The sequence below is a fragment of the Oncorhynchus mykiss genome, chromosome 12 (assembly GCF_013265735.2).
Source record: "Oncorhynchus mykiss isolate Arlee chromosome 12, USDA_OmykA_1.1, whole genome shotgun sequence".
Taxonomy (NCBI): domain Eukaryota; kingdom Metazoa; phylum Chordata; class Actinopteri; order Salmoniformes; family Salmonidae; genus Oncorhynchus; species Oncorhynchus mykiss.
The window spans coordinates 7,944,050-7,962,622 of record NC_048576.1 but is presented as its reverse complement, the minus strand read 5'-3'; the positions used below and the strand labels follow the sequence as shown (position 1 = coordinate 7,962,622).

The 18,573-nt window shown below is 46.4% G+C and overlaps 1 protein-coding gene across 2 annotated transcripts in view; it reads right to left on the bottom strand.

Moving 5' to 3' along the window:
* Positions 1–18,573, bottom strand: part of LOC110536907 (lysosome membrane protein 2) — a 59,741-nt gene that overhangs the window by 9,874 nt on the left and 31,294 nt on the right. For both annotated transcript variants that reach the window (XR_005034852.1, XM_036936807.1), the window contains exons 6-11: positions 16,987–17,106; positions 13,452–13,630; positions 5,391–5,509; positions 4,249–4,322; positions 3,824–3,875; positions 3,561–3,713 (exon numbers count right to left, since the gene is read on the bottom strand). Coding sequence is in view for 1 of the 2 variants with exons in the window: in XM_036936807.1 (XP_036792702.1) it covers positions 3,561–3,713; positions 3,824–3,875; positions 4,249–4,322; positions 5,391–5,509; positions 13,452–13,630; positions 16,987–17,106 (697 nt within the window). In the remaining variant the exon portion in view is untranslated. The remainder of the gene's footprint in view (positions 1–3,560; positions 3,714–3,823; positions 3,876–4,248; positions 4,323–5,390; positions 5,510–13,451; positions 13,631–16,986; positions 17,107–18,573) is intronic.

The following is an 18,573-nucleotide window of genomic DNA, read 5'->3' as shown; positions in this document are numbered from 1 at the left end:
ATTTTGTGGGTTAGTGTCTATGTAAAGTTGCCTGTGTCAGCACCAGTGGTTATAGCGTCTCAGTCGTTTTGTTAGTTTGTTTCAGTGGTCTTCCTTTAACAAAGAGGAAATTATTCTCATCACGCTGCGCCTTGGTCTCCTCGTTACAACGAACGTGACGCATGTTGAGAGAAGAAGTGTCTTGTGACCAACCAAACCACAGCCTTAATGTCACACCCTGACCATAGTTTGCTTTGTATGTTTCTATGTTTTGTTTGGTCAGGGTGTGATCTGAGTGGGCATTCTATGTTGTGTGTCTAGTTTGTCTGTTTCTATGTTTGGCCTGATATGGTTCTCAATCAGAGGCAGGTGTTAGTAATTGTCTCTGATTGGGAACCATATTTAGGTAGCCTGTTTGGTGTTGGGGTTTGTTGGGTGATTGTTCCTGTCTTTGTGTTTGTTACACCAGATAGGGCTGTTTTCGGTTTTTCACGTTTTTGTATATTGTTCTATTTTCATCTTTATTAAAGATGTATCTAAATAACCACGCTGCGTTTTGGTCCGCCTCTCCTTCAACAGAAGAATCCCGTTACACTTAAGTTCTACAGTATTCTCTATTCTTCTGTGTCTCCTCATAGAAAAAGATATAGGAACACTGGAATGGACATGGGGTAACCTAGTAACAGCCATCTTTTACGGTTAATGACCTAGCCTCGTCTTTTAATAGGATCTCTATACATTTAGTTGGCGTACCTATTCTGTCTACAACATGACTTTTAGGTTCCCCATTTGTGACATTTCTTGCTGCCTTTTTAAAGTACTTTATAGTTGAGGGCCAGGCCAGGACTTATTCTTGACTTGACCAGGAACCGCTCTGGGCTCTAACTATAGTTTATTGAAAAAGAGAAAAACACTGTTGTCCTGCTCCTCCCTGACACAGGCCCTCAACACTCTATCTTCCCAGAGAAACACAGGTCAGTATCCTGGGGAGGTCTAATCCACTGCCAACAGAATATATCTGCCTGTGTGAGCGTGGGTTTGATTAAGTCCCACTGTTATTCTAACACACCCGCTCCCCTCCCTGCCGAACTTTCCCACCAGTCTTTCACTGTTCTATATAAACAAAATATATATATATACAAAAGCAAGGGGAACTAAGAAAAGGGTGGCAGGTAGTCTAGTGGTTAGAGTGTAGAGGTGGCAGGTAGCCTAGTGGTTAGAGTGTAGAGGTGGCAGGGTAGCCTAGTGGTTAGAGTGTAGAGGTGGCAGGGTAGCCTAGTGGTTAGAGTGTAGAGGCGGCAGGTAGCCTAGTGGTTAGAGTGTAGAGGTGGCAGGGTAGACTAGTGGTTAGAGTGTAGAGGAGGCAGGTAGACTAGTGGTTAGAGTGTAGAGGTGGTAGGTAGCCTAGTGGTTAGAGTGTAGAGGTGGTAGGTAGCCTAGTGGTTAGAGTGTAGAGGTGGCAGGGTAGCCTAGTGGTTAGAGTGTAGAGGCGGCAGGTAGACTAGTGGTTAGAGTGTAGAGGCGGCAGGTAGCCTAGTGGTTAGAGTGTAGAGGCGGCAGGTAGCCTAGTGGTTAGAGTGTAGAGGCGGCAGGTAGCCTAGTGGTTAGAGTGTAGAGGTGGCAGGTAGCCTAGTTGTTAGAGTGTAGAGGTGGCAGGGTAGACTAGTGGTTAGAGTGTAGAGGTGGTAGGTAGCCTAGTGGTTAGAGTGTAGAGGTGGTAGGTAGCCTAGTGGTTAGAGTGTAGAGGTGGCAGGTAGACTAGTGGTTAGAGTGTAGAGGCGGCAGGTAGCCTAGTGGTTAGAGTGTAGAGGAGGCAGGTAGTCTAGTGGTTAGAGTGTAGAGGAGGCAGGGTAGACTAGTGGTTAGAGTGTAGAGGCGGCAGGTAGCCTAGTGGTTAGAGTGTAGAGGAGGCAGGTAGTCTAGTGGTTAGAGCGTAGAGGTGGCAGGTAGACTAGTGGTTAGAGTGTAGAGGCGGCAGGGTAGACTAGTGGTTAGAGTGTAGAGGAGGCAGGTAGTCTAGTGGTTAGAGCGTAGAGGTGGCAGGTAGACTAGTGGTTAGAGTGTAGAGGCGGCAGGTAGCCTAGTGGTTAGAGTGTAGAGGTGGCAGGTAGACTAGTGGTTAGAGTGTAGAGGTGGCAGGGTAGACTAGTGGTTAGAGTGTAGAGGAGGCAGGTAGTCTAGTGGTTAGAGTGTAGAGGTGGCAGGTAGTCTAGTGGTTAGAGTGTAGAGGAGGCAGGTAGACTAGTGGTTAGAGTGTAGAGGAGGCAGGTAGTCTAGTGGTTAGAGTGTAGAGGCGGCAGGTAGACTAGTGGTTAGAGTGTAGAGGCGGCAGGTAAGCTAGTGGTTAGAGTGTAGAGGCGGCAGGTAGTCTAGTGGTTAGAGTGTAGAGGCGGCAGGTAGACTAGTGGTTAGAGTGTAGAGGCGGCAGGTAGCCTAGTGGTTAGAGTGTAGAGGCGGCAGGTAGCCTAGTGGTTAGAGTGTAGAGGCGGCAGGTAGCCTAGTGGTTAGAGTGTAGAGGTGGCAGGTAGCCTAGTGGTTAGAGTGTAGAGGTGGCAGGGTAGACTAGTTGTTAGAGTGTAGAGGCGGCAGGTAGCCTAGTGGTTAGAGTGTAGAGGCGGCAGGTAGACTAGTGGTTAGAGTGTAGAGGCGGCAGGTAGCCTAGTGGTTAGAGTGTAGAGGCGGCAGGTAGTCTAGTGGTTAGAGTGTAGAGGCGGCAGGTAGACTAGTGGTTAGAGTGTAGAGGCGGCAGGTAGTCTAGTGGTTAGAGTGTAGAGGCGGCAGGTAGACTAGTGGTTAGAGTGTAGAGGCGGCAGGTAGACTAGTGGTTAGAGTGTAGAGGCGGCAGGTAGCCTAGTGGTTAGAGTGTAGAGGCGGCAGGTAGTCTAGTGGTTAGAGTGTAGAGGCGGCAGGTAGTCTAGTGGTTAGAGTGTAGAGGCGGCAGGTAGCCTAGTGGTTAGAGTGTAGAGGCGGCAGGTAGCCTAGTGGTTAGAGTGTAGAGGCGGCAGGTAGTCTAGTGGTTAGAGTGTAGAGGCGGCAGGGTAGCCTAGTGGTTAGAGTGTAGAGGCGGCAGGGTAGCCTAGTGGTTAGAGTGTAGAGGCGGCAGGGTAGCCTAGTGGTTAGAGTGTAGAGGTGGCAGGTAGTCTAGTGGTTAGAGTGTAGAGGCGGCAGGTAGCCTAGTGGTTAGAGTGTAGAGGCGGCAGGGTAGCCTAGTGGTTAGAGTGTAGAGGCGGCAGGGTAGCCTAGTGGTTAGAGTGTAGAGGCGGCAGGGTAGCCTAGTGGTTAGAGTGTAGAGGCGGCAGGGTAGCCTAGTGGTTAGAGTGTAGAGGCGGCAGGTAACCTAGTAGTTAGAGTGTAGAGGCGGCAGGGTAGCCTAGTGGTTAGCGTGTAGGACCAGTAACCGAAAGGTTGCTAGATCGAATCCCCGAGCTGACAAGGTACAAATCTGTCGTTCTGCCCCCTGAACAAGGCAGTTAACCCACTGTTACTAGGATGTAATTGTAAATAAGAATTTGTTCTTAACTGACTTGCCTAGTTAAATAAAGGTAAAATAAAAACGGGAAGAAACATGGTCGTGGTCTTACCTTCTGTTTGTATTCGCAGACGATGAGGCCGATGAACACCGGCAGCAGGATGGCCCCCAGACCAACCAGGACGAGAGGGGCGTTGGACACCAGCATCACCATCAGCAACAGTTTGTGGAGCTTCGCTGCCGACACATCGTCGATCACTACCGTCTGAACAAAACACACGCTCGGATTTAAATGAACATTTTCTGAATTGAAATGTCATATTCTACAAAAGTTGTATATTTTTGTGGAGTCAAATGAAATGGTGATTATCTCACCTCATTGATAAACATGACAGGGAAGATAGTCTCGTTCAGGGATTTGGTTTTCCTGTGAAGGAAAATAGATTGTAAGAAAATCATTAAACAATGGAAGGAAATAATATAGATATCATAAAGATTATGAGCTTTATTATTGCTACTTGAACTTGGGTGTTGGTTGTGAGACGGAAATAATTGAACAAAAGAAGGAAATCATTCAGAAACAGAAACTATATGTCTTTAGCTAGCTGGACTTGAGTGGTGGTTGTGAGATGGAAATCATTCAGAAACGGAAACTATATGTCTTTAGCTAGCTGGACTTGAGTGGTGGTTGTGAGATGGAAATCATTCAGAAACGGAAACTATATGTCTTTAGCTAGCTGAACTTGAGTGGTGGTTGTGAGATGGAAATCATTCAGAAACAATAGACTGTATGTACTCACGGAAAGCCACCGATTCTGTTGATGAGGATGTTGATCTGAGCTCTCTTACTGGCCCGGATAGGAACACCAGTGGTCTGGAAGTGTAGAACAACACAGGCACAGTTTTGATGAGCCATGTGAACTGCAGGTGTAACGCTCAATGTACTGGATATTTGATTCATGTCTAGGTTAAACATCTATAATTATAACCTGGTAATGTCTAGGTTAAACATCTATAATTATAACCTGGTAATGTCTAGGTTAAACATCTATAACTATAACCTGGTAATGTCTAGGTTAAACATCTATAATTATAACCTGGTAATGTCTAGGTTAAACATCAATAACTATAACCTGGTAATGTCTAGGTTAAACATCAATAACTATAACCTGGTAATGTCTAGGTTAAACATCTATAACTATAACCTGGTAATGTCTAGGTTAAACATCTATAACTATAACCTGGTAATGTCTAGGTTAAACATCTATAACTATAACCTGGTAATGTCTAGGCTAAACATCTATAACTATAACCTGGTAATGTCTAGGTTAAACATCAATAACTATAACCTGGTAATGTCTAGGTTAAACATCAATAATTATAACCTGGTAATGTCTAGGTTAAACATCTATAATTATAACCTGGTAATGTCTAGGTTAAACATCTATAACTATAACCTGGTAATGTCTAGGTTAAACATCTATAACTATAACCTGGTAATGTCTAGGTTAAACATCTATAACTATAACCTGGTAATGTCTAGGTTAAACATCAATAACTATAACCTGGTAATGTCTAGGTTAAACATCTATAACTATAACCTGGTAATGTCTAGGTTAAACATCTATAATTATAACCTGGTAATGTCTAGGTTAAACATCAATAACTATAACCTGGTAATGTCTAGGTTAAACATCAATAATTATAACCTGGTAATGTCTAGGTTAAACATCAATAATTATAACCTGGTAATGTCTAGGTTAAACATCTATAACTATAACCTGGTAATGTCTAGGTTAAACATCAATAATTATAACCTGGTAATTGTAATTATAATCCTTCGCAGTTGGTGCAATTCCCATTTACACAAATGTAACACTATTGGAATATTAAAGTGGATGATCTATTGGGCCGGAGAAGTGAACACTACAGGGTTGGGTACCGGGTTCAGGTCCAGGTAGGTCTGGTGATGCTCTCTGACAGGATCCAGTCCTTCAATGGCGTTAGAGTACTTCTCATCTCCCAGGTAGAAATGAGGAAAGGACGTCACGACTGGAGCACCTGGAGAGACAGGGAGGAGAAGTGAATGTGACTGGAACTCTGTGAAGACGGGGAAAGACGAGAGGCTAAGGGATTTGAACTCTGTTCAAAGCTAAGAGAGGAAGAAATGGATTGTGATTGGATGATCTTGTTTGCAAAATATGAGCTGAGTATGTCAAATGTGAACGGGCAGAAACAGAAAGGAACAACCCCTTGAGGATTAGCTAATACTACAAGAACACACCGGTGACTCCTGGGTAGTTCTCAGCAAATGGTAGAACACTATAATCACAGCAGTGTTGATTCACTAGAGGTACTCACAGCAGTGTTTATTCACTAGAGGTACTCACAGCAGTGTTGGTTCACTAGAGGTACCCACAGCAGTGTTGATTCACTAGAGGTACCCACAGCAGTGTTGATTCACTAGAGGTACTCACAGCAGTGTTGATTCACTAGAGGTACTCACAGCAGTGTTGATTCACTAGAGGTACTCACAGCAGTGTTGATTCACTAGAGGTACTCACAGCAGTGTTTATTCACTAGAGGTACTCACAGCAGTGTTGATTCACTAGAGGTACTCACAACAGTGTTGATTCACTAGAGGTACTCACAGCAGTGTTGGTTCACTAGAGGTACCCACAGCAGTGTTGATTCACTAGAGGTACCCACAGCAGTGTTGATTCACTAGAGGTACTCACAGCAGTGTTGATTCACTAGAGGTACCCACAGCAGTGTTGATTCACTAGAGGTACTCACAGCAGTGTTTATTCACTAGAGGTACTCACAGCAGTGTTGATTCACTAGAGGTACTCACAACAGTGTTGATTCACTAGAGGTACCCACAGCAGTGTTGGTTCACTAGAGGTACCCACAGCAGTGTTGATTCACTAGAGGTACCCACAGCAGTGTTGATTCACTAGAGGTACTCACAGCAGTGTTGGTTCACTAGAGGTACCCACAGCAGTGTTGATTCACTAGAGGTACCCACAGCAGTGTTGATTCACTAGAGGTACCCACAGCAGTGTTGATTCACTAGAGGTACTCACAGCAGTGTTGATTCACTAGAGGTACTCACAGCAGTGTTGATTCACTAGAGGTACCCACAGCAGTGTTGATTCACTAGAGGTACCCACAGCAATGTTGATTCACTAGAGGTACTCACAGCAGTGTTGGTTCACTAGAGGTACCCACAGCAGTGTTGATTCACTAGAGGTACCCACAGCAATGTTGATTCACTAGAGGTACTCACAGCAGTGTTGGTTCACTAGAGGTACCCACAGCAGTGTTGATTCACTAGAGGTACCCACAGCAATGTTGATTCACTAGAGGTACCCACAGCAGTGTTGGTTCACTAGAGGTACCCACAGCAGTGTTGATTCACTAGAGGTACCCACAGCAATGTTGATTCACTAGAGGTACCCACAGCAGTGTTGGTTCACTAGAGGTACTCACAGCAGTGTTGATTCACTAGAGGTACTCACAGCAGTGTTGATTCACTAGAGGTACCCACAGCAGTGTTGATTCACTAGAGGTACTCACAGCAGTGTTGGTTCACTAGAGGTACCCACAGCAGTGTTGATTCACTAGAGGTACTCACAGCAGTGTTGATTCACTAGAGGTACTCACAGCAGTGTTGATTCACTAGAGGTACCCACAGCAGTGTTGATTCACTAGAGGTACTCACAGCAGTGTTGATTCACTAGAGGTACCCACAGCAGTGTTGATTCACTAGAGGTACCCACAGCAGTGTTGATTCACTAGAGGTGAAGGATTGATTGAATATGTCCGTAAACACACCAGCCAGATGGTCTGCGCATGCTCTGAGGACGCGGCTGGGGATGCCGTCTGGGCCTGCAGCCTTGCGAGGGTTAACACGTTTAAATGTGAAGGACAGCCCGCAGGTTTTGGTAGCGGGCCGTGTCAGTGGCACTGTATTGTCCTCAAAGCGAGCAAAGAAGTTGTTTAGTCTGTCTGGGAGCAAGACATCCTGGTCCGCGATGGGGCTGGTTTTCTTTTTGTAATCCGTGATTGACTGTAGACCCTGCCACATACCTCTTGTGTCTGAGCCATTGAATTGCGACTCTACTTTGTCTCTATACTGACGCTTAGCTTGTTTGATTGCTTTGCAGAGGGAATGGCTACACTGTTTGTATTCGGTCATGTTTCCGGTCACCTTGCCCTGATTAAAAGCAGTGGTTTGCGCTTTCAGTTTCGTGCGAATGCTGCCATCAGTCCACGGTTTCTGGTTTGGAAATGTTTTAATCGTTGCTGTGGGTACGACATCGCTGATGCACTTGCTAATAAACTCGCTCACCGAATCAGCGTATTTGTCAATGTTGTTGTTTGACGCAGTGCGGAACATATCCCAATCCACGTGATCGAAACAGTCTTGAAGCGTGGAATCAGATTGGTCGGACCAGCGTTGAACAGACCTGAGCGCGCGAGCTTCCTGTTTTAGTCTTAGCGAGCAACAAAATGGAGTCATGGTCAGCTTTTCCAAAAGGAGGGCAGGGGAGGGCCTTATATGCGTTGTGGAAGTTAGAATAACAATGATCCAGGGTTTTACCAGCCCTGGCAGCACAATCAATATGCTGATAGAATTTAGGGAGTCTTGTTTTCAGATTAGCCTTGTTAAAATCCCCAGCTACAATGAATGCAGCCTCAGGATATGTGGTTTCCAGTTTACATAGAGTCAAATAAAGTTCGTTCAGGGCCGTCGATATGTCTGCTTGGGGGGGAATATATGCGGCTATGATTATAATCGGAGATAATTCTCTTGGTAGATAATGCAGTCAGCATTTGATTGTGAGGAATTATAAGTCAGGTGAACAGAATGACTTGAGTTCCTGTATGTTGTTATGATCACACCACGTCTCGTTAATCATAAGGCATACCCCCCCGCCTCTTCTTACCAGAAAGATGCATGTTTCTGTCGGCGCGATGTGTGAAGAAAGCAGCTGGCTGTACCGACTCCGATAGTGAGTCTCGAGTGAGCCATGTTTCCGTGAAGTAAAGAACGTTACAGTCTCTTATGTCTCTCTGGAATGCTACCCTTGCTCGGATTTCATCAAACTTGTTGTCAAGAGACTGGACATTGGCGAGTAGTATGCTCAGGAGCGGTGTGCTATGTGCCCGTCTACGGAGCCTGACCAGAAGACCGCTTCGTCTGCCCATTTTACGGCAACTTTGTTTTGGTTTGCCGGCTGGGATCCGATCCATTGTCCTGGGTGGTGGATCAAACACAGGATCCGCTTCGGGAAAGTCGTATTCCTGGTCGTAATGATGGTAATGTTGACGTTGCTCTTATATTCAGTAGTTCCTCCCGACTGTATGTAATGAAACCTAAGATTACCTGGGGTACCAATGTAAGAAACACGTAAAAAAACCAAATACTGCATAGTTTCCTAGGAACGCGAAGAGAGGCGGCCATCTCTGTCGGCGCCGGAAGTTATAATCCCTATGCCCTCAGAGGACTAGTCCCTCTCCCCTCAGAAGACAGCTAGTCCCTCTCCCCTCAGAAGACAGCTAGTCCCTCTCCCCTCAGAAGACAGCTAGTCCCTCTCCCCTCAGAAGACAGCTAGTCCCTCTCCCCTCAGAAGACAGCTAGTCCCTCTCCCCTCAGAAGACAGCTAGTCCCTCTCCCCTCAGAGGACAGCTAGTCCCTCTCCCCTCAGAAGACAGCTAGTCCCTCTCCCCTCAGAAGACAGCTAGTCCCTCTCCCCTCAGAAGACAGCTAGTCCCTCTCCCCTCAGGGGACAGCTAGTTCCTCTAGTCTACTTTCCCTCCAATGAGTCCACTGTGTGGTACTATAGGACTGCCTCCCAAATGGCACCCTATTCCCTATATAGTGTACTACTTTAGACCACAGCCCTATGGAACCCTATTCCCTATATAGTGCACTACTTTTAACCAGAGTCCTATGCCACAATATAGGGAATAGGAGGCCACTTGTAGAGTCCAGGTGGATTGTGTGTTTACGTTACAGTACGTGTGGGGGAAGTAGAACAAAGTTGATGTTTTGGTAAGCTGTGGCAACAGTCACCTGACGGAGATGGCATTAGCACAGCAACACACATTCAACCTCATAATACAACCTGGGTCCCAAATGACACTCTATTCAACTTTATAGTGCACGACGTTGTACCAGAGCCCTATGGGTGGTGGTCAAAAGTAGTGCACTACATACAGAATAGGGTGCCATTTGGGACGCAGCCAAGGTCAAATACCTATGCCCCCCTCACTTCCCCTGTCCTTGCCCGGTGATCATGATATGAACTAAACACAAGTAGGGGAAAGCTGACAGACTTGGTGGACAGACCTGGGTTCAAATACGGTTTGAAATCGTTCAAATACTTGACCGTTCGCTCTAGCTTGCCTGATCAGCAATTGAGACTATTCTATTGGTCCCATTAAAGAGATACTTCGGGATTTTGCCAACGAGGCCCATTATCTACTTACCCAGAGTCAGATGAAATTGTAGATACCCTTTTCATGTCTCTGAAGGAAGTTGCTAGCAAATTCCATAGACTTCCAGTCAGTGCTCTAACGCTAGTTAGCATTGACTCGCAAAACTACCTTCAACTTCCTTTATTTATTTTTATTTTTTACCTTTATTTAACTAGTTAAAAACAAATTCTTATTTTTAATGACGGCCTAGGAACAGTGGGTTAACTGCCTTGTTCAGGGGCAGAACGACAGATTTTTCCCTTGTCAGCTCGGGGATTTGAACTTGCAACCTTTCGGTTACTAGTCCAACACTCCAACCACTAGGCTATGCTGCCGCTCCTTCAAATTCCATGCAGTGACATAAAAATTGTAACCACGAGTTCATCTGACTCTGGGGAAGTAGATCAAATCTGAGGTGTCCCTTTAAGCCAGGCAAGCTCAATCAAGCTCAGATAAAGTATTTAGAAATGTTTGAACCCAGGCCTGATGGTGAACGGACGCCGATCCACACACGGCTCAATTAAAGGATATGCTCTCTTAAACGTGGATGAGTGAGTGAGTGTGTTTGTTTCCTTTGGCATGTTAACCTTGGCAACGCACTAATGCATCCAGTCAATCACCTGCGAGACACTTACTGGGCAGACATAACCGTGGACACGAGGCCTGTGTCTGACACCCTAGTCCCTACATAGTGCACTACTATTGGCTCTGATCTAAAGTAATGCATTATATAGGGAATAGGGTTCCATTGGGCTCTGGTCTAAAGTAGTGCACCCTAGGAGATTAGAAGGGCTAACTGCTCCTTCCCGAACCACAGTCAGGTGACAGGACTTACCGCCGTCCCGCCCAGCAACCAGCCTACTCAGTTAGTGGGTCAGGCCTGGTCAGGTGGTTTTGGGGGGGTAGAGTCAGAGGGGAGCTGAATCACGTGTGTGTGTGTGTGTGTGTGTGTGTGTGTGTGTGTGTGTGTGTGTGTGTGTGTGTGTGTGTGTGTGTGTGTGTGTGTGTGTTCTGGGGTTTGGGAGGACAACAGAAGACATTGGGGGAGATATGAGTGAGATTGTAATGTTACATCATATTTATACGTATGAAATATTAAACCAATCCATTTATTGATCATATTTAAATTTGTCTCCTGAACTGACCTGGAGTAAAATGAAAAGGCCCTACTACACCTGGTGGAGAGGAGAGGAGAGGAGAGGAGAGGGGGGAAGAGGAGAGGAGGACCCTACTACACCTGGATGAGAGGAGAGGAGGACCCTACTACACCTGGAGGAGAGGAGAGAGGAGGAGGTAGACCCTACTACACCTGGTGGAGAGGAGAGGAGAGGAGAGGGGGGAAGAGGAGAGGAGGACCCTACTACACCTGGATGAGAGGAGAGGAGAGGAGAGGAGAGGAGAGGAGAGGAGAGGAGAGGAGGACCCTACTACACCTGGAGGAGAGGAGAGAGGAGGAGGTAGACCCTATGGCTCAGAACAGGGCAGCACGGCTGGTTCAGAACAGGGCAGCACGGCTGGCTCAGAACAGGGCAGCACGGCTGGCTCAGAACAGGGCAGCACGGCTGGCTCAGAACAGGGCAGCACGGCTGGCTCAGAACAGGGCAGCACGGCTGGCTCAGAACAGGGCAGCACGGCTGGTTCAGAACAGGGCAGCACGGCTGGCTCAGAACAGGGCAGCACGGCTGGCTCAGAACAGGGCAGCACGGCTGGCTCAGAACAGGGCAGCATGGCTGGCTCAGAACAGGGCACCACGGCTGGCTCAGAACAGGGCAGCACGGCTGGCTCAGAACAGGGCAGCACGGCTGGCTCAGAACAGGGCACCACGGCTGGCTCAGAACAGGGCAGCACGGCTGGCTCAGAACAGGGCAGCACGGCTGGCTCAGAACAGGGCAGCACGGCTGGTTCAGAACAGGGCAGCACGGCTGGTTCAGAACAGGGCAGCACTGCTGGTTCAGAACAGGGCAGCACGGCTGGCCCTCGGATGTACACAGACAGCTAACATTAATAATATGCATATCAACGTCTCCTGGCTCAAAGTGGAGGAGAGATTAACTTCATCACTACTTGTATTTATGAGAGGTATTGACATGTTGAATACGCCGAGCTGTCTTGTCTAAACTACTGGCACACAGCTCAGACACCAATGCATACCCCACAAGACATGCCACAAGAGGTCTCTTCCCAGTCCCCAAGTCCAGAACAGACTGTGGGAAGCATACAGTACTACATAGAGCCATGACTACATGGAACTCTATTCCACAGTACTACACAGAGCCATGACTACATGGAACTCTATTCCACAGTACTACATAGAGCCATGACTACATGGAACTCTATTCCACAGTACTACACAGAGCCATGACTACATACATGGAACTCTATTTCCACATCAAGTGACTGATGCAGCAGTCAAATTTGATTTAAAAAAACAGATTAAAAAAAACCTTATGGAACAGTGGGGACTGTGAAGCAACACCAACATTGGCACAGACACACACACACACACACACACACACACACACACACACACGGATTTAGCACTGTAGATATGTGGTAGTGGTGGAGTAGGGGCCTGAGGGCAAACAGTGTGTTGTGAAATCTGTGAATGTATTGTAACGTTTTTAAACTGTATAAACTGCCTTTATTTTGATGGACCCCAGGAAGAGTAGCTGCTGCTTTGTCAGGAACTAATGGGGATCCATAATAAATACAAATACACCTGGAGGAGAGGAGAGGAGAGGAGAGGAGAGGAGAGGAGGAGGTAGACCCTACTACCCCTGGAGGAGAGGAGAGGAGGAGGTAGACCTTACTACCCCTGGAGGAGAGGAGAGGAGGAGGTAGACCTTACTACCCCTGGAGGAGAGGAGAGGAGGAGGTAGACCTTACTACCCCTGGAGGAGAGGAGCGAGGAGGAGGTAGACCTTACTACCCCTGGATGAGAGGAGAGAGGAGGAGGTAGACCTTACTACCCCTGGAGGAGAGGAGAGAGGAGGAGGTAGACCTTACTACCCCTGGAGGAGAGGAGGATGTAGACCCTACTACACCTGGAGGAGAGGAGAGAGGAGGAGGTAGACCCTACTACCCCTGGAGGAGAGGGGAGAGGAGGTAGACCCTACTACACTTGGAGGAGAGGAGAGAGGAGGAGGTAGACCCTAATACCCCTGGAGGAGAGGAGAGAGGAGGTATACCCTACTACACCTGGAGGAGAGGAGAGAGGAGGTAGACCCTACTACACCTGGAGGAGAAGAGAGAGGAGGAGGTAGACCCTACTACACCTGGAGGAGAGGAGAGAGGAGGAGGTAGACCCTACTACCCCTGGAGGGGAGGAGAGAGGAGGTAGACCCTACTACCCCTGGAGGGGAGGAGAGAGGAGGAGGTAGACCCTACTACACCTGGAGGAGAGGAGAGAGGAGGAGGTAGACCCTACTACCCCTGGAGGAGAGGAGAGAGGAGGAGGTAGACCCTACTACACCTGGAGGTAGGCAGTTAGATAGGGGTGTAGTGGAGGTGCACCTACCTTTTCGGCATACGCTGACTTTGAGCAAGCCGGTGCCCAGGCACTCTTTGGGGGAGACACAGAATCCTTCGTTGGCTGGGTTCTCCTCCTTGCTTGCCAGGACATCACGAGGAGGGGTGAAACGATACGCTGGGAGCCCCTTCACCTTCACATCTTTCTCAAACTCCATGAAGATGGACCTGAGGATCACAACAAACAATCAATTAAATAATCCACCAACCAACCAATTAACCAAACCATGATGTTACTGTCTGAAAAGAAACAAAGAACGGAGAAATATTACAGTTTTTAGATTCATATTTCACATACTTTATACAGTTCCTACTTCTTTGCATTTCAATTCAGGAAGGACACTGAAATTCTGAATGGAACTGACCCAAACCCTGCTGGTACCTCCAGTTGATCATTATGTCATTTCACAACCCATAATCTCCTAATCTCACAACCCAGAATCCCCTAATCTCACAACCCAGAATCCCCTAATCTCACAACCCAGAATCCCCTATTCTCACAACCCAGAATCCCCTATTCTCACAACCCAGAATCCCCTGTTCTCACAACCCGGAATCCCCTATTCTCACAAGCCGGAATCCCTTATTCTCACAACCCAGAATCCCCTAATCTCACAACCCAGAATCCCCTATTCTCACAACCCAGAATCCCCTAATCTCACCACCCAGAATCCCCTAATCTCACCACCCACCATCTCAAATTGTGCACTAGCTAGCTATTTAAGTAAATTGACATATGTTTACACCTTTTTCATGAGATTAACATTCCCCCAGTGGAACATAGTGCATACATTTTGGAAGTTAAGTGAAATTGCAAAAGGAATTGACACCAAAACTGGTACCTCCAGTTGACTTGCCCCTTGGATCATTGCCAAAGGTCTTTCTGCCGATGTGCATCAGCTCTTCTGTAATACTCAAAACAATGTATGTATAAACAACGTATGTATAAACAATGTGCGTATAAACAATGTGTGTATAAAGGTTGTTGGACATGAATAATGACTGGAACAACAACTTCCTATTTTAAATATGATACAAAGAACAGGAAGTGGGCTGGGAGCCGTGGGCTGGGAGCCGTGGGCTGGGAGCCGTGGGCTGCTTCCCAAAGGTCAAATAGTGCACTATGTAGGAAATAGGATACCATTTTGGATGTAACCAGTGGAAGGTGGGATGTCCCCTTCGGCTACAATAACACAGATGACCAGTCGTTCGGTCACTGCTACTTATGTGTGTGTAAGAAGGTGAAAGTTTTTTTTCCAAACATTCCATTGGATGTTTTGACGAGTTAAACCTGTTGCTCCTGATGAAAATGGCAGATGCACATGCCAATCTAGCAGATTATTTCCGCCTGTCCTGAACAAAGGGGGGAGGAAGTTCGCAAGTAGTCACCATGTCCCTGTTTTTTTAGGTCAAGGTTCCCAGCTAAAATAGACCGACCCCCCCCCCCCCCCACCCACCCACATACTCCACCAATCAACAACAAGGGGAGAGTCTCATATATTTAGGTGAAAAGTCATATAGAGATACAAAGAGGTTAATTGGGTGTGTCAAAATACACTCAGGGATGGTAGATGGTAAATACAGATCAAAAATACCATAAAGATCAATGTATCAAAATAATATTAATTAAATAATATATTGAATTAAAATACACGTATTTTGTATTTTAAAATACAAAAAATACATTTGTAAGTAGCTGGCCCAACAGCGTTCTCAGTAACAGTTACAGAAACATTTGACTTGCTGTGACTGTGATATGTTGTTGTTTAACACCTTAGTTGATGCAAGTCACTCTGGATAAGAATGTCTACTAAATTAACAAAATAGTAGATGTGAAATGGAACAGAGCTCACTAGAATAAATACTCATCCTACAAATTTATATTAGACCATAGTGAGGTAAAGTTTAGCTGGACGAGGGCCGTAGGGAGGTAATGCTAGCTGGACGAGGGCCCGTAGGGAGGTAATGCTAGCTGGACGAGGGCCCGTAGGGAGGTAATGCTAGCTGGACGAGGGTTGTAGGGAGGTAATGCTAGCTAGACGAGGGCCCGTAGGGAGGTAATGCTAGCTGGACGAGGGCCCGTAGGGAGGTAATGCTAGCTGGACGAGGGTTGTAGGGAGGTAATGCTAGCTGGACGAGGGCCCGTAGGGAGGTAATGCTAGCTGGATGTGGGCCGTAGGGAGATAATGCTAGCTGAACGAGGGCCGTAGGGAGGTAAAGCTAGCTGGACGAGGGCCGTAGGGAGGTAAAGCTAGCTGGACGAGGGCTGTAAGGGAGGTAATGCTAGCTGGATGTGGGCCGTAGGGAGATAATGCTAGCTGAACGAGGGCCGTAGGGAGGTAAAGCTAGCTGGACGAGGGCCGTAGGGAGGTAATGCTAGCTGGACGAGGACCATAGGTAGGTAAAGTTTAGCTGGACGAGGGCCATAGGTAGGTACAGTTTAGCTGGACGAGGGCCGTAGGGAGGTAAAGCTAGCTGGATGAGGGCCATAGGTAGGTAATGCTAGATGGACGAGGGCCGTAGGGAGGTAATGCTAGCCTTTACGAGGGCCATAGGTAGGTAAAGTTTAGCTGGACGAAGGCCAAAGGGAGGTAAAGATAGCTGTAGCAGTGTGCAAGTTACCAGGATGTTATGATGATAACCATCTCACAAGATCCCTGTCATGTGAGACACATTATTCCCCTGACACTAATAAAATATTACTTCCCCTTATGCTGAGGCGAGGTTGTAGGGGCCCAGAATAACCCGCTACCTCATCAGCACTCGCATCCTAACTATGTGAAAGGTCAGAAGAACACAGGCCATTTGCTCAATATGAAACGTCGCTGTTCTAGAGATCCTTTTAACACAGCGAAACTGTACTGAACAGGAAACTTAAAAGTGGTACATTTGTTTTCAGTGGTCTTTGGTATTCAGTTGTTTTGGGGTCAATAACATTTCAATGAATGAAGTATAAGCTTTTGATTGTTTTTATTCAATCGGGAAATTTGAATTTATCCAAATCCTAACGTTTAAGGAAAGCATCTGTTCTTGTTCAGACATAATCTGAATTGTGTACTTTGTACTGTTCCTGCAGAGGTAAGTGGTGAAGACTCGTTCCCTCTTGGAACAGCAGGAGATGGAAGGCACTGGTTACTCTGCTCTGATGTCCCACTAACCTTATCAGCACTCACATCCTCCTAACCAGCTGAAAAGTCAACCATGAGAAGAGTCTCTATCAGGCCATTGGACTGAGAGACAACATTCATCGTGGGATCCTTCTACCACAGGGAGACTGTGTGTCGTGGAAGTTCCAGTGACCTATGATATTATTTAGCAGAGTTTGGGGGGGGGGGGGGGGCAATTCTACTTCCTTGTATCAAAGCAGTATTTCCTGTATTGACTTGAATTGAAATGGAATCGACTCCCAAAAACTGGAATCGACTCCTGTTTTAAAAGGGTGCGTTTTAGTGACCTTTCACATAGTGTTTTCACCTGTTTCGTTCTGACATGATGCGTACTCAGTTTTCTGCGCTGTAGCCTACCTGCACAGGTCAGGACTGAAGATGTACAGTCTCTCCGTCTTGGACAACAGGGGGTGGAAGGCACTGCCGTCTGTGCCGTTGATCATGTTACTCTGCTCAGACGTCCACAGGCTCAGTTTACTGAAACACAATATTTATTTCTAAATGTTACTCAATTAAAGGAAGAATCTAATGCCGTCTAAGCACCGTCTAGCCCCATGTTTGATTGTTTAGGTTTATGTGACTTATCCAACAATGTATTGAATCAAATCAAATGTTATTGGTCACATACACATATTTATCAGATGTTATTGCAGGTGTAGCGAAATGCTTGTGTTCCTAGCTCCAACAGTGCAGTAATATCTAACAATACACAACAATACACACAAATCTAAAAGTAAAAGAATGAAATATAATAAATATATAAATATTAAGACGAACAATGTCGGAGTGGCATTACAGGCACACAGTAGAATATAATACAGTATATACATATGAAATGAGTAAAGCAGTATATGTAAACATTGTTAAAGTGACTAGTGTTCCCATTATTAAAGTGGCCAGTGTTTCCATGTCTATGTATATAGGGCAGCAGCCTCTGAGTAGCTGGGTGGTAGTCGGCTAGCGATGGCTATGGAACAGTCTGATGGCTATTGAACAGTCTGATGGCTATGGAACAGTCTGATGGCTATGGAACAGTCTGATGGCTGTTGAACAGTCCGATGGCTATTGAACAGTCTGATGGCTATTGAACAGTCTGATGGCTATTGAACAGTCTGATGGCTATTGAACAGTCTGATGGCTATGGAACAGTCTGATGGCTATTGAACAGTCTGATGGCTATGGAACAGTCTGATGGCTATTGAACAGTCTGATGGCTATGGAACAGTCCGATGGCTATTGAACAGTCTGATGGCTATTGAACAGTCTGATGGCTATGGAACAGTCTGATGGCTATTGAACAGTCAGTCTGATGGCTATTGAACAGTCAGTCTGATGGCTATTGAACAGTCTGATGGCTATGGAACAGTCTGATGGCTATTGAACAGTCAGTCTTTATGGCTATTGAACAGTCTGATGGCTATTGAACAGTCAGTCTTTATGGCTATTGAACAGTCAGTCTGATGGCTATTGAACAGTCAGTCTGATGGCTATTGAACAGTCTGATGGCTATTGAACAGTCTGATGGCTATTGAACAGTCCGATGGCTATTGAACAGTCCGATGGCTATTGAACAGTCTGATGGCTATTGAACAGTCTGATGGCTATTGAACAGTCCGATGGCTATTGAACAGTCTGATGGCTATTGAACAGTCTGATGGCTATTGAACAGTCTGATGGCTATTGAACAGTCCGATGGCTATTGAACAGTCCGATGGCTATTGAACAGTCAGTCTGATGGCTATTGAACAGTCTGATGGCTATTGAACAGTCTGATGGCTATTGAACAGTCTGATGGCTATTGAACAGTCTGATGGCTATTGAACAGTCTGATGGCTATTGAACAGTCTGATGGCTATTGAACAGTCTGATGGCTATTGAACAGTCTGATGGCTATTGAACAGTCTGATGGCTATTGAACAGTCTGATGGCTATTGAACAGTCCGA